This window comes from Sus scrofa, chromosome 11 (genome assembly GCF_054392235.1).
Source record: "Sus scrofa isolate SSC_HxYL_T2T_F1_AM1 chromosome 11, Sscrofa_HxYL_maternal_Yorkshire_Landrace_v2.0, whole genome shotgun sequence".
NCBI classification, from domain to species: domain Eukaryota; kingdom Metazoa; phylum Chordata; class Mammalia; order Artiodactyla; family Suidae; genus Sus; species Sus scrofa.
In genome coordinates, this window is record NC_139393.1 from 74,635,929 (window position 1) to 74,655,982 (window position 20,054).

At 49.3% G+C, this 20,054-nt stretch overlaps 1 protein-coding gene, 1 long non-coding RNA gene and 1 pseudogene across 17 annotated transcripts in view; all 3 read left to right on the forward strand.

Annotated features, from left to right (window-relative positions):
* FARP1 (FERM, ARH/RhoGEF and pleckstrin domain protein 1) overlaps positions 1–20,054 on the forward strand; it is a 309,200-nt gene that overhangs the window by 262,787 nt on the left and 26,359 nt on the right. For all 16 annotated transcript variants that reach the window (XM_084982203.1, XM_084982197.1, XM_084982198.1 and 13 more), the window contains 2 exons: positions 336–469; positions 19,888–19,972. In XM_084982203.1, the coding sequence (XP_084838329.1) occupies positions 336–469; positions 19,888–19,972 (219 nt within the window). The remainder of the gene's footprint in view (positions 1–335; positions 470–19,887; positions 19,973–20,054) is intronic.
* LOC106505335 (large ribosomal subunit protein uL6 pseudogene) lies at positions 5,971–6,809 on the forward strand (annotated as a pseudogene).
* Positions 7,376–13,416, forward strand: LOC146398687 (uncharacterized). Its single transcript, XR_014819809.1, has 2 exons — positions 7,376–12,849; positions 13,143–13,416. It is a non-coding gene; the product is annotated as an uncharacterized LOC146398687 (long non-coding RNA).

Genomic DNA, 20,054 nt, shown 5'->3' on the forward strand with positions numbered 1-20,054 from the left:
TCTTGGTTTCATTCAGTGATGACCCAGCGCGTTGGCCGGAATGAGGTTTTGCTTTGAGCAGCTGCCCACTCGGGAGATTTTTCCCGACTTCAGCAGTCGGTTGGTAACCCATCTGCAGAAGCGATCACCAAGAGACGGGCACTCCTTGCCCCATCTAAAGAGAGGAGGGAACGCAGGAAAGCCTTGAAGTCCGTGATGCTCTCCGGATGCTACGGACGCAGCAGGAAAACCCTTTAGCCCCACGCATGCGCAGTGGGCTCCTGCGCGCTCGAAAGCCTCGCACCCGCGCATCCCTCCCCTTGACGCCTCTAAGCCTGTCCTCTTCCTATTCCCAGTGGTTTCAGAGCGCAGTGAGCAAAGAGGACTCCATGCCCGAAACCTTGAGAAGTCTCATATTCCCGAATTTTGAACCTTTGCACAAATTTCATACAAATTTTCTCAAGGAAATTGAGCAGCGACTCGCCCTGTGGTGAGTACCTTGGCTCCGTGTGACAGTTCTGGCCCTCACTGCCCCCCTCTTTCTCTGTCTCTCTCTTTCTCGTGTTGTCTGTATGTTGTTGCTAATGAGCAGGAGCCACGAGCAGAAGCTGGTTAAGACAAGACAAGCTTAAAATGATTTCCAGTTGAATCGACACGTGTTAGATCTCATCCTGAAATTTTTTTCCCCTTTGGTGTATGGTTTTCAAAACGTCTGTTTTTGGACCATAGTTCAGTGAGCACCACAAAATGGAGATAGTAATTACTTCTGGAAGGATGATGAGGGTTATAAGGAATAGAGCCACGTGAGGGACTTCCGGTGGCGTTGGTGATATTTTACTGGTGTTGGCTTTATAGCTACTTTATACGTTCATGAAGTTTCATGCAGAACAAAATAATGCCATTTGTATCAACGTGGATGCAAATAGAGACTCTCACACTGAGTGAGGTTAGGCAGGAAGAGAAAGACAAATACCATATGATAGCGCTTATATGGGGAATCTGAAATATGGCACAGATGAACCTAGCTAGAGGACAGAAACAGACTCACAGACATGGAGGACAGACGTGTGGTTGCTGAGGGGGGAGGAAATGGGGTGGGCCGGGAGTTTGGGGTTGGGAGATGCAAACTATTAAATTTAAAAGGTATAATCACTGAGGTTCTCCTCTATGGCACAGAGAACTATATCCACTCACTTTTTTTTTTTTTTTTTTTTTTTTTTGCGTTTTCTAGGGCCACTCCCACGGCATATGGAAGCTCCCAGGCTAGGGGTCTAATCGGAGTTGTAGCCGCCGGCCCATGCCAGAGCCACAGCAACATGGGATCCAAGCTATGTCTGCAACCTACACCACAGCTCCCGGCCATGCCAGATCCTTAACCCACTGAGCGAGGCCAGGGGTCGAACCCGCAACCTCATGGTTCCTAGTCGGATTCGTTTCCACTGCGCCACGACAGGGACTCCTCCACTCACTTATGATGGAACTCGATGGAAGATATATGAGAAAAGAATGTGTATATATGTATGACTGGGTCACTTGGCCGTACAGCAGAAATTGACAGAACATTGTAAAGCAACTATACTTTTTTAAAAGGAGAAAGAAAGAGAAGTTTAGAAATGCATGTTTTCAGACCATAATTCAGTGAATACCACAAAGTGAAGAGAGTAATTTCTTCTAGAAGGACGACAAGGGTTATGAAGAACAGAGCCATGTGAGGGGCTTTAGGGGAGTGTTGGTGATATTTTTCTGGTGCTTGCTTTCCAAGTCTTATCTATCTCATGTGGTTTTCAGGATTGCCCTTTCCAGTGTTTAAAGAGTTCTTTGAAAAACAACCCCATGCACCAAACATACACACAACGTCTTGACCTTGGATCCCACTGCTAGGAATTTATCCTAAGGATGCGTTCTAAGACGTGAAGTGGCAAATGGCAAAGAGCTCCACAGCAGAATTCAAAGATGGGAACTGGCGTAAATATTCATGAAGAGCAGACTGGCTGAAAATAATATTAAGTCTGTTTATTAAACACCATATGAAATGTTCATCTGTCGGTACCCAAACTCAGGGAAAAAAAAAAAAAATGTGTGTGCTATAGAATGCAATGTCCGATACACCCTTGCCTAAAATGGAACCTTTTCTAGAAATTTCCTATGGGGTTTTTAAAAAAAAAAGTTATATGCAGACCCATGAGGAGGTGTCTGCTAAGCATGCCTTTGGGGAAAAGCCAGGAGATGATAGCGGATGTGGCCTACCATGTTCTGGGTGGAAACGGAACCCACTGCACCCCACTCCATCCTCACTGCAGGGGAGCGTGTGGTTCAGAGTGGTCTTTAGGGGCCGTAGGGCTTGCAGGAGCCTTGGATGAGGGAGTCTGGCTCCAGGGGATTCCAGCCATGGGGTCCCCGATGCCTGGATTCAAGCCTCAGCAGATAGGTAAAATCTACCAAATGTAACTTGATTTTACCGTCCCGAAATTTACTGGAAGGCTTTTGGTGTGTTTTTTCTGCCATATTGCCTCCTCACTCACACAAAGTTAAAAGATGCTTTCGTGCTGGAGTCTAAGACCTTCCGGCTCAGGAGAAATCAATCAACAGTTTGTTTTCTGTCCAGTGAGACGTGGATGAGTATCGTCTTCCCTTAGGCTCAGCGCATCCTGAGCTGGAGCAGTTTCGGTCCACGTGGCAGTTAATTTTAAATAAGGTTGGAGAAGTCCCCCACAGGAAATATCCTCAGTTGGCAGTGCCCTGGCAGGCCAGCATGGTGGCTTCCTCTAGTGCCTGCCACCAGGGAGCTTGGCACCACTGTATGAAACATTCCACTCTAGGAATGAGTGCCATTTTCTTGGATTTATCTGGGCCCTAAATTGTTAGCCCTTCTCTGTGAAAGAATATCCAGTTGTCTAAACAGCACCTGCTGTCATGTATTCCCCATAGAATTTTCATTTGGATAGCTTTCCAAGATCTCGAAGTTTATTCTTGTTTCTCATGAAGCTACCAGAAGCGTGGAAAAGCCTCAAAGCTAGAGACAGTCCGTATGCAGCTCCATTACTTGACCTTCAGTAGCCTTGCAACAGTGGACGCATGCCAGGCTGCTGACATTTATCAGGAATAAATGTGAACGTCTGCCCTTAAGTTCAGTGAATCAAGTTCTCAAGTGCATGATGAGGAAGAGCTGGCGTGGCAGGCGTCCAAGACAAAAGGTTGACTGGGAATGAGTTATTTTGAGCCAGTAGAATAATCCAGAGAGAAACCAATGCCTATTGTACCTGTCGCTCTGAACATGAGCCGCTTGTTAAGAATGAGTTATTTTGAGCCAATAGAATAACCCAGAGAGAAACCAATGTCTACTGTACCTGTAGCTCTGAACATGAGCCGCTTGTTAAAATCACGGGGAACCTAAGACCCCTATTGGACAAGGACTGATAGAGATATTCGGGCCGAGCCAATGGGAGAAAACCACATCTTTTCTGGACCCTATGTTGGTACTCCCCTCATCTTCAAGGATAAAAACCCCTATAGGACCCCTATAGCCCTGGGAGCTATTTGCTTTCCTGTAATAAAGACTTTGCTTGCTTGCTGCCTGGAGGAAAAAAAAAAAAAAAAAAAAAAAAAACACTGGGAACCTTTAAAGGTTCCCCCCAAAATCTTGAAAACCAGGTCTCAGAACCTCTGAGCAGTTGAATCTAAGCATCAGTAGTTCCTCAAGCTTCCCGGGTGATGATATCAATGGGCAGCCAAGGTCAGGAACTTCGTTGCTAGACTCTGCCTCGTGAGAAAGAAACCAGCGTGGGGCAAAGGATTGCCCTTTGAAACGTCAAGGCTCAGAGCTCCTTCAGAATGCTGCCCCCAGCTCTGAGTTTCATGTTTGAAAGGGGATAAGAGAATGCATTTCAGTTGAAAAACAATTTTTGAAGCTGTGGGCATTTGGCCTAAATGAAAGGAGATTTGGGAACATAGGATGGCTCTCCTCGGGCTGGTCTTTTGAAAGAAGGAGTCGGCGACTTCTGAGTGGTGCCAGACGCCACATTTAAAGAAAGGAGAGAGCATTTCCAAAGAGGCCCGTCGTGTCTGAGCATTGAAGGGAGGGTCCTCACTCTGCGGGCAGCTTGGCCGTGAGCCTTGGAGGCCGTGAGCTCCTCCATCACGGGGCTGCTCGAGCTGCGGTTGCCCCTTTCCCGGTGAAACCCCAGACCTGGCTCCGCATAGGGTCGCCTGGCGTTGGCAGCTAGGGGAGTTTTGAAAAATGATTGCCAGGTGCAGCCCAGCCCTTCTTCATCAGAACCCTGTGATGAGACCCAGAAATTTGTGATTTTTTAAAGGGCTTCTCAAGGAGGTCCGGCTATGGCGCAGTGGATTCATGATCCGGCTTGTTTCTGTGGGGGTGTTGTTTCGATCCGCTGCCCGGCACAGCGGGTGAAAGATCCAGCTTGTCTCTGTGGAAGTGCAGGTTCAATCCCCAACTGAGGCAGTGGATTGAGGATCCAAGGTTGCCAAAACTGTGGTGCAGGTTGCGGCTCCGGCTTGGATTCGATCCCTGGTCTGGGAATTTCCATATGCTGTGGGTGCAGCCAAAAAGGGGAAAAAAAAAAAATGCTTCTTGAGATGACTGATGAATAGACTCTTTTGGAACTTCTGATGGGGAGTGCTTGTGATAAAAAAGGTTCCTTGGTTTGCATCTGGCTTCTAGCTCTTGTTTCTCCTGTAAGCAGTGAGTGGATGCACGCATGCGTGCGTGCGTGGGTGGGGGAGTGTCAGGCTTTGCCTGCTGGGGACCTGCAGTCTCAGAGGAAGGGACAGGCACATAGAGCAAGGAAGGCCAGGCCCTCTCGTGGATGGAGGGGCTGTGTTCAGTGGGGGCAGAGGGCATCTCTGGCCAGTTTTGTCTTGAGGACACGTGAGCCATTAGTGCCTCCATAGCAGAGGTACCCAGGAGTGACTGTGTTTAAGGAGGAGAGTGGATTGCGTGACATGTATTAAGACATGAGTTTGTTCTGGGTTATTGATGGATTCACCATATGTAAGTGTGTGTGCACCCCTGTGTATGTATGTTTATGCGTGTGTGTGTATTCATACTTTGTGATGGGAGCCTGGTCCTGCGGAGTGGGGTGGCTGCAGCTTCATCCTGCATCACACCACCACCTGGGGCCCATGTCCAGCTGTCCGTGGCCTTGCCCGGCCTCCTCTTCTCACCTGTAAGATGTGGGGTCCAGTCTCCACCTCACAGGGCTGTGACGCCAAGTAAATGAGACAGTGTTTGTAAAGGGCTTTACACACAGAAAGGACTGGCGGGGAGCTGACCTTTTTTTTTTTTTTTTTTTTTTAATATAAACATCTTATTTTGAGATTTTAGACTTGAAGTTGCTATAACTGTAGAGTTTCTGCCCACTCCTCGTCCATCCCTTTCCCTAATGGCAGCTTCTCACATCCCTGGCACATTCATCAAAACTAAGAAACAGGGAGTTCCCATTGTGGCTCAACAGGTTAAGAACCTGACTGGGATCTGTGAGGATTCGGGTTCCATCCCCTGCCTCGATCAGTGGGTTAAGGATCCAGTGTGGCTGTGAGCTGGGGCATAGGTTGCATATCCAGCTCAGATCTGGTGTGGCTGGGGCTGTGGTGTACACCAGCAGCTGTAGCTCCAATTAGACCCCTAGCCTGGGAACCTCCATATGCTGCACATGCAGCCCTAAAACACACACACACACAAAACCCTAAGAAACACTATTGGTTCCGTTAAAAAACAGAACTCAACTGAGTGTATTTTCTTAAATTTTACTGTTTTTAATTTTTTTATGACGTTATGGTTGATTTACAATGTCGTGCCGATTTCTGCTCTATAGCAAAGTGGCTCAGTCATGTATATTCATAATACACATATGGTCATAATTCACAATACGTGTATAGTCATAATACTCTTTTTTTAATATTCTTTTCCATTATGCTCTATCCCAGGAGATTGGCTATAGTTCCCTGTGCTGTGTCGTAGGACCTCGGGGTTTACCCTCTATTCCGAGTACACTTTCAAGATGTAATTGGTTTTATTGAGTGATTGACGAGTGGGCAGCACCCTCTCCAGGTAGTGGAGGGGAGCCCCAAGGAGCTCAGAAAGGGAAAGATTTTTAGCTCTTTGCCGCAGCCACTGCGAGAATGAAGAGCCTTCTCAGCAATGAAACTGCCAACATTCCAGAGCATGTGGGCATCACTCTGAAAAGACGCACGGTCCTTGTGAAGGGCCCCAGAGGCACCGAGGAGGGACGTCAGCCACCTCGATGGAGAACTCAGTCTCCTTGGAAAGGAAAAGAAGAGGCTCCGGGTTGACACATGGTGGGGAAGGAGAAAGGAAGCGGCTACTGTTCGCACCATCTGTGGCCACGTAGAGGATAGGATCAGAGGTGGTACACTGAGCTTCGGCTCCAAGAAGGGGTCTGGGGACACTCACGTCCCCATCAGCGTCCTTATTCAGGAGAATGGTTCTCCTGTTGAAATCCGACATTTTTTGAGTGAAAAATACATCCGCAGGGTTCGGATGAGGCCGTGGGTTGCGTGTTCAATATCTCTAAGCCCAGAAACATGAGCTGATGCTAGAAGGAAACGACCTTGAACTTGTATCAAATTCAGCTGCTTCGATTCAGCACGCCACAACAATTAAGAGCGAGGATATTAGAAACGTTTTGGTTAATATCTATGTTTCTGAAAAAGGAACGGTTCAGCAGGCTGATGAGGAAGATCTGAGTGGTCCAGGTAGAGAAACAGCAAGATGCCGGGTGATTCTTCAGACTCATTTGTGATGTTTTAAGATACAATAAAAAGTCTATTGACTTAGGGAAAAAAAAAAAGATTTTTAAAGGCAAAACAAGGACTAAACAGAAACATTATTTCAAGCTTAGGTAACCCATCTGGGGGGCAGGGGGTCGTGTGGCAGGTGACCTCATCTTCCTTAGGAGGACGGGGAAGTCCCATGTGACAGATGACCTCACTGGAAAATTCCTGGCTGACTGGTGAGGATTGCATTCCTGGAGGGATTGTAACTACGATTAGGTTAGGTATTAAGTCTTGGTTTTAGCCCAAGTGACTCCATTTTGGGCCTGTCCTTTCTCTTTTAACAGTACATTCTTATCAGCCGAACTCCAGCTTCTATTCAGTGGTATTGTTTTTAATTCTTAGTGGGTTTTTTTGGGGGGTGGGGTTGTTTTGTTTTTTTTGTTTTTTGGGGTTTTTTTTTGTCTTTTTCCTTTTCTAGGGCAGCTTCCCGCGGCATATGGAGGTTCCCGGGCCAGGGGGTCTAACCAGAGCTGTAGCCGCCGGCATAGAGCCACAGCCACAGCAACACCAGATCCGAGCCGCATCTGCCACCTACACCACAGCTCATGGCAACGCTGGATCCTTAACCCACTGAGCAAGGCCAGGGATCGAACCTGCAACCTCATGGTTCCTCGTCAGATTCCTTAACCACTGTGCCACAATGGGAACTCCTTTAATTCTTATTGTTAGTAGACATCAAAGTCTACAGTGTATCTCAAGGTCTCCCAAAATTTGGTGCTTAAATGGCACAGCCACCATGCTTTTCCTTTGCATTCCTCAGGTTATCATATATTTCTATCAGCAGCGGAAAGTTACAGGACAGAAAAATTACGAGGAAGTTTTCCTCAATGATTAGGCTCAACCCCAGCTCAGCAAGCACACCTGCCCTTCTCCAAGCGCTGTGTTCTCCTCAGTCAACGCCCCTGAGCAGAGGCTGAACCATTTCCTTCTGGCCCAAGCCCATGTTACCGTGCTTCTTCAAAAACAAAGAAACAGGTTTGGTGACTTGTGAAAACATAAGGAATGCTTTTCCTTTTGGAAGCAAAGACATTTTCCTCAGCTGTTGAGATGCATTCAGAGAAAGCCACTAATGACCTTTGGCCCTAAGAGCCCCAAATTTTGGCCCTAAGATGATGGCCAGGCACTGAGCACAAACTGGCCAAGTCATTCCCCAGAGATGAATGCAGACCTGTCCCAGAACCACGAGCCTTGGCCAGTTCTGCCGTGTAGGGAACTCAGCTGGCAGCTGGCAGGGAACTGGGGGTCTAGGGAAGGGTTTGCACAAAGGCACTCAGGACAGGCTGTGGGCATACAGCTTCTAGGCAGGACCAGCTGGGTGTTTCTAGAAGACCCTTGAGGTAGAGTCGCTTGGACAGTGTGCAGAAGTTCAGCCAGAAGGGTTGGAAAGACCCAGTGTCAAGAGTCACTGAGTTTGGGCTCATGGGACAAAGGCAAAAGCCAAGGAGAGGCCCCTGGAGCTTTGCGCCTGGCTAACTGGGAGGATGCTCATGAAATTAAGAGCGACATTGAAGAAGAAAGGAAAGAAGCAAGTCACCTGGAGGGAAGGCAGGCTCGTTTGGGGGCACATTCGCTTGGAGGGGTCAGTAACAAAGCTGCAAGGCAGCTGGCAATGCAGGAGGGAAAGAAATCAGGCACAGTGGTGTAGATACGGACATTACCCACAGGAAGAATCAAGTCTTTAAGGAAGATAGTGTCGTGACAAAAGCCAGGGACAGAATCCTGTCGAATACACTTTGGGGGCAACTTTCCATCTTCGTTGCGAATGGTAGAGCAAGAGCTGGCAAAGGAAGCATGAAGAAGCCCCCAGAGACTTAGAAACAAAACCTAGAGCAGGGGTAAGGGTCCCTCAGGGGAGTGGGGCTTGGACAGTGACGCCTGGACGGCAAGGATGGTTTGAGGCCGTGGTTCCCTGGAATGCAGTAGCAGCCTCAGGACACTGGGTGCTTCTGCAGGGAGAAGATACGGGGACAGTGCCCATGAAGGGTTGATGTCCATCCAGAGCAGGGCGATGAAATTCTTGCAGGCTGTGGTTAGGAAGTTCACAGGTGGAGTGGTTTTGTCTCACTACGAGGCTCAGGGGCTGAGCTTGAAGTGGAGCAGAAATGCTGAGCAGATTATATCCCAGAGATGGAGCATTCTTGCAGTAGCACCAGTGAATCATCAGAGAACAAAAAGGAATAAACTATTTTTCTTGTCATCCTACCAACAATGGGTATCACTGAAAGAAAATCATAGGGATTCCTCACAAATGTAAATATAGAATTAGCATATGATCTAGGAGGTGTACTCCTAGGTACATACGTGAAAGAATTGAAAGAACTTGAACAGATAACTTCTACATCAGTGTTCGTAACAGCATTATCCACAAGTCCATTGACATGTGAATGGATAAACCCAGTGTGCAATGAAATATTATTCAGCCTTGAAAAGGAAGGAAGTGACACCTGCTACAACATGGATGAACCCGAAAAACATCATCCTAAATGAAGTAATAGCCAGGACAAATAGTGTATGGTTACAGTTGTGTGCGGTACCAAGAGTTGTCGAATTCCTCGAGATAGAAAAAGAGGATGATGGTTGCCAGGGGCTGGGAAAGGGGGACGTGTTCACAGGACAGAGAATTTCAGTTTGGAAAGATGAAAAAGTTCTAGAGAAGGATGGTGCCGGGGGCTGCGTAACATGAATGTACTTAATGTCACTGAACTGTACCCTTAGAAGATGGTTACGATGGTAAATGTTAGCTTGTGTGTATTTTGCCACAATTTTTAAAAATAGAAAAAAGAAAATCCTAGGGAATCCAGGGCAGGCTAATTCAAGAGTCTTCCGAAGGGTGAGGGCCCCCTTGCCTGTGGTTTCTCTGGGCGCTGCCACATGCTCTCCCGAAGGAACTCATGAAGGGTGGCAAGTGTGTTTCCTGATGGAACAGCCTCCCTCCGACCCGGTCAGCGTTGGCAGCCAGGCCTTGAACTTGGCCTCAGTTTAAAACTAAAATGGCCTCTAAGCTGAGAACACACAGCTCTTATCTCACTGACTCAGAGCCCTTGGCAGCGGGCGGGGCTCACCTGTCCAGGTGCGTTTCCAGCTCCGTGCCCACCTCACAATGCAGAATTTCACTTCCCTCCCTCTGCCCATTCTTGGAGGCACTTTTGCTCTCCCATGATTGCTTTCCTTGATTGCCCTACAGCTCTGTGAGGTCCACGGGCTCCACTGTAAGCAGTAAAAACAGGCTTTTTATGTTTCTTAAGTGACTCAGTGAGGGTCACATCCCAGCTGGTCAGGTTCTGTGCTTTTTCTCCCAAGGCGGGGACCTTTGGTGTCGATAAACCCATTGTCTTCTCCGGCCTGTGTTTGAACTTGGGACTATTATGGGAAGCGGAGAAAGGAGCCCCGTGATTAGACAGCCTGTTGTGGTGAGTCTGCTGCACACCTGAGAGTCAGTAAGCAGCATGAGCTGGAACAGCATCCCTTTGACCAGCCCGGAAGTTTCCCTGCAGTGGCCACCACTCCCAAAGGTAGCTGGCTCTGCCTGCTGTCAGGAGCAGGTTCTCATAGCATCCTCTCAAAAGGGGTAGCGTCCTCTTGTGGTTGAGGCAGGAGCACATGCATGCACCAGAGACATACACACATATGCACACACAGATACATGTAGGCATACACAAACACAGGCATACATATGCACGTTCACACACTTGCACACAGACACGCATGCACAGACACGCACTTGCATATACACGCATTCACACAGAGACACACATAGAGGCATACACAGACACGTATATACACATTCACACACAGAAACCCAGACACACACCCTCCCTCCCCTCCTCTCAACTCGGAGGGTCCCCACCACCACGTTCATCTCCCGATCTGAGGATGGATCGGTCCCCTGCCACCATCCATTTACCAAGTCGTCAAAGGCTGGTAGTCACCATCACACAGGGAAAACCGGCTGGCTCTACGCCTGCCACCAGTTTATATGATGCGAAAGCTTTGGTCCCTCAAGTTGATGTCTGTGGACTGTTTCCACAGCCACATAAGGATCTGATTAGTAAATTATTCTCTTGTTCCCCTGATCAAGGTATCTGTAGAGGTTGACTGCGGAGGCCCCTGAGATTATTTCAGCGTCGTCCTTTCTGCCCACCCTGGTTCGTGGTGGGCAAATTCTTTGATGCAGCGGGCTTCTGTCTTACCCGAGTAGGTTTCCTACCACCAGTGACAGCATCACCCTTTTCGAGTAAGATAACAGCAGGGCCTTGTCTGGCAGGATTTTCCTGGGTGATGATGGATCCCAGTGCCTCACAGGCTGGAAGTGGCCCCCACGTTCCAACAGTCCTGAATGTGGCCGTGTGCAGGCGGTGAGGGTGACAGCCCTGCTTGTCGAGAACCTGGAGTGGCCCTTTGATCTGGGAGAGTCAAGTAACTGCATGGGTGTTTGCACCTGTGAGACTGACGGAGCCCAGTTCAGAAGCGCGATGCCTCCCTCCCTCCTCCGTCTCAACCTCCAACTCTCCTTGCCCACGTTCCCCAGGTGGTACCAGCCTTCCTGTGCCTCCCGCCCATCGCGGTTCACCTGCATCTCGGTTCCTGGCATGCATGTCTTAGCATGGCGGTGGAGGGGGTTATTCCTGGGTCACTTGGTCGAGGGGGAGCTCCAGATGACATTTGCCTGTCTGAACGACTGAATGAGTTCTCGTGTTTCTGTGGTGACATCGTCTGCCAAAGGGTCACCTTTAGATCTGGAGTCTGAGCAGGTGGATTTGAATGTTTTCTCATCTGCTGGGAGTTTTTACGGCCCGAGGGCCACTGCTTCGTTGTTGATTCAACAAATATTTACTGTGCCCTTACTGGATATGAGTCACTCTTCGCGGGGTTCAGTGAACCACACAGGCCACAATTCCTGTTCTTCTGGAGGCTGCCTGCCCGTCACGTCGCTCCCTCTGCTCTGCCCGGAGGAGGCGGCCAGAACCAGCCTGATAAGATTTGGATGCAGAACCCCTGGGAGAGCTCAAGAGCCATTTTCTACGGAGGGCCAGCCAAGAGACCAGTGGGTACCCGACTCTTTTCTTGCAACAGTCACCATCGTCCGTATTCCAGAGGTTTTTTTAAAAAAGTCATAACTTCAAGACCAGAAATACATACACGGTACCTTGCATTTCTGTACTGATGTGCAAAGCACTTTCCCTTAAATGGTTTCCTTTGACAAGACAATTTTGGGAGGTATCCCCACCTTTCCCCCTATGGATAATGAAGCTCTGCAGAGGAGGGTGCCTTGCCAGAAGCTGTTCTGTAGAAAGCGAGGGAGGACCACACCCCATGTCTGGCTTTCCCAGGAGCCCTTGCATCGGAAGGCAGGAGAGGCGGCTGTTGTGCTTCCTCTCTGGTTCTGCCAGAGCCGTGCTTTCCAGTAGATCTGGGCGGATGGACATGCTGAGTGCCTGCACTGTTCACGCTAATAGCCACTGGCCACTTGGGGCCGTGGAGCTCTTAACAGATGGCTAGTGTGGCTGAGGAATTGAATTTTTAATTTTCATTGCATTTCTAAAGCCAAAATTTAAATAACCGTACGTGGATTCTGGATGGCATAGCCCAGTTTTGGAGAGTTAAAGGGGAGGAGCTCTGAGCGGAAGAAAGGCAATGGACCCAATCTGCTTTTCCCATCATGCGAAGGCCCCCGCCATGCACTTTCTTAGAATTCAGAGTCCCTGAGCTTGTATTCAAAAACGCGAGACTCAGGATGGTTTTCCAACCCCTCTGCTCCCTGCTTCAGGCAGATCAGGGCTACTTCTCTTGTGTAAATGCATTTGTTTGAAGAAGATTCTCATTGGTTTTAAAAACAAGACTGCAAAAAGGGTTTCAAATCATTACTCTCCCAGTGCAGCCCACCAGAGACAGGGCAATTCAGTCTATGTGATCTTGCATTGTGTGTTGGAGGAATACACGATGGAAGAAAGATTGGAAGTTAGCACGAGATACGGGTCCTGGGTATACCATGAGCGGCAACTGTGTGTACACTTAATTTTTTTAATATAACTTCATTTAAAATTGAAAATGGGAGTTCCCGTCGTGGCGCAGTGGTTAACGAATCCGACCTGGAACCATGAGGTTGCAGGTTCGGTCCCTGCGCTTGCTCAGTGGGTTGACGATCCGGCGTTGCTGTGAGCTGTGGTGTAGGTTGCAGATGCGGCTCGGATCCCGCGTTGCTGTGGCTCTGGCGTAGGCCGGTGGCTACAGCTCTGATTAGACCCCTAGCCTGGGAACCTCCATATGCCACAGGAGCAGCCCAAAGAAACAGCAAAAAGACAAAAAATAAAAATAAAAAATAAAAAAAATAAAATTGAAAATGCCAGTGTTTGCATCATGGCGTAGCAGAAACAAATCCAACTAGGAACCATGAGAACACAGGTTCGATCCCTGGCCTCGCTCCGTGGATTAAGCATCCGGAGTGGCCATGAGCTGTGGTGCAGGTCGCATACACAGCTTGGATCCTGCATTGCTGTGTTGTAGGCCGGCAGCTGCAGCTCTGATTAGACCCCTAGCCTGGGAATCTCCATATGCTGCGAGCGTAGCCCTTTAAATAAATAAATACGTAAATAAAAATAAAGCAAAAAATAAAAAATAAAATTTCCAATGCCATCCAAGTTTCAAAGACGAGAAGGACACTCCAAGGTCCCTGTGATCCTCCCGCTCTGTCCCGCCCTGACTCAGCTTTCCATTGGCCGGTGGTGATTGTTCCTTTTACCACGGGAGTAAAATTGCATCTTCTCCCCTAGGCAGGAGGCTATTTTTCTTGGATTATCTGTCTTATTCGTGACTGCTTCGTAGCCCACCATGCTTTAAGTGCAAGGTACTTTTTTTAGAAAAATGGAAATGATTTTTCCAATTGCCTGCCTCACAGGTGGGTTTCTGCTAAGAAACACTTATGGCACGTGCCAGGTCCCTTCTGTTCTGCTGTGTTTGGGGGGGGGGTGGTTGTAGGTTGGTTGTTTTACTTTTTTTACTTTTTTGGCTGCCTCTAGGCATATGGAGTTCCCAGGCTGGGGATTGGATCCAAGCTGCAGTTGCAACCTAAGCCGCAGCTGCAGCCATGCCAGATCCTTAACCCACTGCACCAGGCCTAGGTTTGAACCTGCGTCCCAGAGCTCCTAAGATGCCACCGCCTATCCCGTTGTGCCACAGTAGGAACTCCGTGCTCTGTTGTGTTTTGATACGTGACCTGTAGCTTCCGTACCTCTTATTACACTGGACCTAGTCTTAAGCCTCAGAAGAAGAAAAGCCATAGCTTTATGCAACCCAGTCACACCCAGTAGTGTGACAGATGTGCATGAGGGGGCTGAGGACGTGAGGCTGCCGATGTCCCGCTGGCATTGAAGGACAGGTGGGATCCGCTGCCTTTCACTGCCAGAGGCAAACCGGGTACCCCCACCAGCCAGGATGCTTCTGGTACAAATCCCTTCCCTACAAGTGCGGCCGTGAATTAATGTTCAAATTAATGGAATTTTCCTCTCCGGGGATTTCAAAGGATATTGAAATTCATCAAAGAATATTGAAATTCACATCTATTATGTGTGGCTAATGGCTATTTATAGTAATATAATCTATTACTCTGGCTAATTTGTTTGCTTTTTGAACCCAGCCACCCCCACCCCCTACATATTAATGGAAGATCTCCCTTGGCGCATCTGCTCATGTGTGAACTATGTTTTATTTAACATCGACACACAAACACATAATTATAGCCATTTTTCCCCCCGCCAGGAATCATAGAAATCACAAGGAATAGTAAGAATTAGGGCATGGCGTTTGTTTTGCAAATGAGGCCTAAAAATCCACCAAGTTACATCTATTTTCCTGGCATCAGAGGGTGGCCAGACACAGCCAGGTTGAAAAAGTTGGCTTTCTAGCTCCACACTGCAAAGTCTGCTTTTCTGTTTTAATCTAATGAAATGATTCTTTGCTTTGTTGACGGGGCAGGGGCTGAGCCTTGGTGTCTGTCTGTTGCTGAGTTGCTGACTGGCTCACACAGTTGTGAGAGAAAAGTTTCCAGAGTGTCTGAAAGACTCAGATTCCGCGCGTGTGTGTGTGTGTGTGTGTTTTCAACCCTATTCTGAGATAAATCCTGGTGCACAGGTCAGAATTTAGCATCTAGGGTCTTCTTGGTACATGAGCTACCAGAGTGAAATTGTCAAAAGAATTTTCAGCTGCGTCGCTGTGCGGTAATTATGCAGACAACAGCCATGTGGCCCCAGCTTCCGAACAAGGACCCTTTTCTTGTGAGGTTAACATCCGGAGGCTGTTCCGGAAGAGTTATAATTACTTTTTGATGTTCTCCATGTTAAAATGACCTTTTAGCTGTCTGCAGTAAAGCCGACGCTGGGGACTTGTGGCTTTGCTGGCATTAACACGTGCAGGATGTGTAAACACAATGGTAATTCTATACAGGGTGGCATCGGGTCGCCTTCTCTTCCCCGTGGGCTGACATCACATTCTGGAAGCAAGCAGGGCTGGCACTTGCAGGGAGGTGTGGTCGAGACGGGACCGGAAGGGGGCAGAGCTGCCTGGACTGGATGCATTAACTTCTGAGGCCCCAGCTTGGTTCCACCACGTGGTCCCAGAGCTGCCCCCATCAGGGGCTCCACATGAGTGCCTTCCCCGTGCACAGAGGACTGGTGATATACACTCGCAGAGCATTTTATGGTTTTTTGGCTTTTTTTTTTTTTTTTTTTTTTTTTTGCTTTTTAGGTCTGCATCTGTGGCATATGAAGTTCCCAGGCTAGGGGTCGAATGGAGCTGCACCTGCCCGCCTACACACAGCCACAGCAACACGGGATCCCAGCCACGTCTGTGACCTACACCACAGCTCACAGCAACGCTGGATCCTTAACTCACTGAGCAAGGCCAGGGATCGAACCTCACGGATACCGGTTGGGTTCGTTACAACTAAGCCACGCCAGAAACTCCCCAGAGCATTTTTTAAAATGAAAGTAGTGATGCTGAGACTTGCAGAAACAGCTAGGTTTCTGCTCGCCAGCCCGATGCAGGAAGCAGGGTCCCCTTGCGTCTGGGGTTTTAACATCGGTCCATTTTTTTTTTTAATAAATAGTTGGCAAAAGAAGAAAGGGAGTGAAGTCAATCGAGTTTGGCCTCCATCACCGCTCTCCTCCCAGGCCGCTCTCCGGCCCTTCCCTTCCCTCGGGTACCGTGTTGTCCGGGAGAGGGGAGAACGCTCCTGACTCGCGGCAGCCGAGACCCCGTCCCTCCCCTTGCCCGCCCCGTCCAGAGGACTCTCACTAAAACACCTCAACTATGTCCTCTGGACTAAATAAAGACCTTTCTCACATGTGTTGCCCAATGGCGCATCCATTTGGAAGCTTTGAGGTCAATGATTTAAGTTCCAGTTAATTGCTCCAGACCCAGAAATCAAGTTTACGTCCTGTCCGGCCTCCTTTCCCTGGTGTGTGGCCTTTAGTGAAAATCAGCTATGCTGGCCCCGCAGCTGGGTCGTCCTCTGTGGTTCAGACACGCAGGAAAGGGAAGGAGAACCTTCCAGCTCCTCAGGGAGCTTCATGTGATGGCGAAGGGGCGGGGGTGTGTGGTTCTGAGCAGCAGGAAGCTGGAGCTGCTTTCTCCCCGCCCCGCCTCCCGTGTAAGAAAACAAAGTGACCCAGGAAACTCACAGCCACACCCGGACGCGTCAGATCCGAAGAATGACCAAGCAAGAAACATCTCCAGAGGGACCTCATTCATAACCACCTGCCCAAAATCCAGAGAGGCCGCCAGCCCGTAGCTGACGGGGTGGAAATAATATGTGATGCCGAGCAGAGGGGCTGAGGGCTGTCTCGGAGGAGAGCCTGGTCCAAGTTGGTAGTGGATGCTCGAGCATCCTCCGCTGAGCCCATTTCGGGGGAGAATGGTCTGACAGAGAAGGGAGAAAAAGTCAGGATAACAGAGGCTGCAAGGTTGAAGCTGAGGCAGGACAACTACTTCATGAAGGAAGGAGATGGGGGAAGAAGATGGGGTTTGGGCAGCAAGATAAGTAATTAATGCTGCCTAGAAACGCTTGCATTTGAGAGGCTTATGCGGTCACTTGTGCAGCGCCTCCCAGAAGGCGTGAAATACCAAGCCTGGGTTGGTAGCTGCACTGAACACTGGATAACGTTTGGGCATCGTGAGTTGAAACCGCAGGAGGAGTTCCCGTGACGACTCAGTGGTAACAAACCCGACTGGTATCCATGAGGTTGCTGGTTCGATCCCTGCCTTGCTCAGAGGGTTAAGATTGCAGACATGGCTCGGATCCCGTGTTGTTCTGGCTGTGGCACAGCCTGGCAACTGCAGCTCCAATTTGACCCCTAGCCTGGGAACTTCCATATTCTGTGGGCCCTAAAAAGCAAAAAACAGACAAAAAACCCACAAAAAACCCCACAGGGGCTGGAGGGGGCTACTTAGGAAGAAGAAGAAAATGAAGAAAAGAGGGAGTTCCCGTCGTGGCGCAGTGGTTAATGAATCCAACTAGGAACCATGAGGTTGCAGGTTCGATCCCTGGCCTCGCTCAGTGGGTTAAGGATCTGGCTTTGCCGTGAGCTGTGGTGTAGGTTGCAGACTCGGCTCAGATCCCACATTGCTGTGGCTGTGGTGTAGGCCAGCGGCTACAGCTCCAATTCGACCCCTAGCCTGGGAACCTCCACATGCCATGGAAAGTGGCCCTAGAAGAGGCAAAAAAAAAAGAAAATGAAGAAAAGAGAGAGTGGCTATGTGGGTACGGATGCCTGGGCCACTTTGCTGTACAGCAGAAATTGTCACAACCTTATAAAGTAACTATACGTCAATAAAACTTTTTTAAAAACTCATCTTTTTTAAAAAAATAAACAAAAGTGAAGAGATAGCCAGGATGAAGTCCCAACACACACGTACATCATAGGAGCCGCCTGAAGAGGAAGGCTTGGCGAAGAGAATCCAAGAACTGACCTGGTGAGAAACGGGGGGCTGGGGAGAGGCCTCCAGAGGCAGAGAGCAGAGCGGTAGGACATGAGGGGCTGACTAGCCCGGAGAGGGTGGCCAGAGGCGGGAGTGACCTGACCTTCCTCTGTGGACTAGGTGACTAAGAGGTTAAGGGTAATCCGGCACGGAACCATTTCAGGGCATGGGGAGGAGAACATCCTTGTTTTAATGAGAAGTGAATAGTACTTAAGGCCATGGACCAACATGTTTTGTTTTGACCGCTGAGAGGAAGCAGAAGAACAGAGGGAGAGAATGCAAGAAACACAGCCCCCCTCCCCAGGGCGGGGGGAGGTGAAGATGGGGGGCGGCAGTAAAAGACCCCCAGGCAGGGGCCAGGAGCCTAGTGGGAATCCTTGTTCTTTTGATGTTAGAAAAGGTTTAAGCCGTTCGTGGGTCTCCCCTGTGATGGAATTCACACCATATGCTCAGTTAGAAGCAGAGGAATAGGTGGGGGGAGGAGCCAGAAGCTGGGGGAGGAGCCAGCCGCACCCCATCCCCCACCCGCATTTCTGTGCGCCCTGCCTTTCCTCCCCCTGGGCTGCTTCGTTAAGCTCGCACCTTGCTCCCAGCAAGCCCTCTGCGTCCTGAGATCCTTGATGAATCAGAGGTTGGGCCAGCAGTTCTGGAAGGCTCCAGATGCTAAGAAGGGGAGTTGTTCCTCCCGGTCCTGGAGGCACAGGGCAGTAGCACCTGCAGGTGTAAATCACCGCCCGCCCCACGCGGGCTTGGGGGTTTTATTCCGCTCTGAGCCCCTCTCACTTCTGGGTCCAGATTTCATTTATCATTCGTCCCTTTCCTTGAAGTTGACTTCTAGCTGTCCTGAACGGTTGGCTGGAGGATATTACATAGGTTCATGGTTGAAAATCCTCTTTTAAATTGTTTCTGGGAAATTCCTTTCTTGCCAGTGGGTACGGTGGCAGGTTTGGGTTAGAGCAGTGTGGGCTGGGCTCAGGTGCAAGCTCCCACCTCGCGATTGCTGGCATTAGATGGGATGCTTTGTTTCTTTCTGTCTTGTCCTTAGCTGTTGGATGGGGGTGATGATGGTACCTGCCAGAGGCTGCCAGGAGGGGTCAGTGAGTTAATAGTGCTTCGCCCAGTACTCAGCACCCGCCAGCTACCATTTTTGATATTATTTCTTTTGGTGCTTTTTAAGCACCTGGCTTATCAACACCGGCTATAACCCAGAATCGTAAGAGATAGGACTTTATACCCAAATACTCAGCTAAAAATGCACATGTCTTTGTCACCAACTACCCAGCTTGTCTGGAGTGCTGCCAACCCATCCTGTTCTTGGAACAGCCATTCTGCCCTCTTCTGGGTCATTCTCCCCATATCTACCTCTGGGCATGGGTCTCCTGTACTTTGTCAATTCTATTTTTCTCGTCCCCAGGGCTTTTTACCCAGCCCTTTGTCTCGTTCAGGCGAAGGGCTCTTGGGAGCAAAAAGCTTGATGTCAAGGTTAAGTCTTGCTTCTTACACTTGTCTGTTAACCCCAGCCTGTGAGAGACTCTCTCTCACGAGCCAGTTCCTGCAAGTCTTCTCCATGCTGTTCTGACACTGGGGGAAAAATGTTCAGTGAGACCAAATTAAAATGAAGAGAAAATGGTTCTTCCCTGTCTCTTTCAAAGGCACAAGGGGAGTTTTTTGTCTGCAGAGTGACTGGGGTAATTTCAAAGTCTCCTTCTGGCACTAGCATTCAGTGACACACACAGGAGGGAAAGGTACAAATGGGGGCTTAGAAAGGAAGACATAAACATTGCCGTTTTTGGAGTTCGCATCCTGGCTCAGCAGTAATGAATCAGATTCACATCCAAGAGGACGAGGGTTCGATCCCTGGCCTTGCTCAGTGGGTTAAGGATCTGGCATTGCCGTGAGCTGGTGGTGTAGGTCACAGAGACAGCTCAGATCCCTGTGGCCGTGGCTGTGGTGTAGGCCGGCAGGTGCCGCTCCAGTTGGACCTCTAGCCTGGACACCTCCATGTGCCGCAGGTGTAGCCCTAAATAGACAAAAGTTGCTCTTTTTGTCATCTGGGGCCTGGCCCATTTTCCGGTCATGTTTCCACTGCCAACGCTCTGGTTTCCAACCCTTTGCTCTCAGGGAAGGCCGCTCGAATGCCCACATCAGAGGAGATTTTTACCAAAGAATCGGCGACGTGATGCTGAAGAACATCCAGGGCATGAAGGTGAGTGGCTCGGGGCCTGGGTCAGGGAGCTCGGGAGGGAAGGTCACGCGCCGGGGCTGCCCAAGGCCTTGACCCTGGTCCC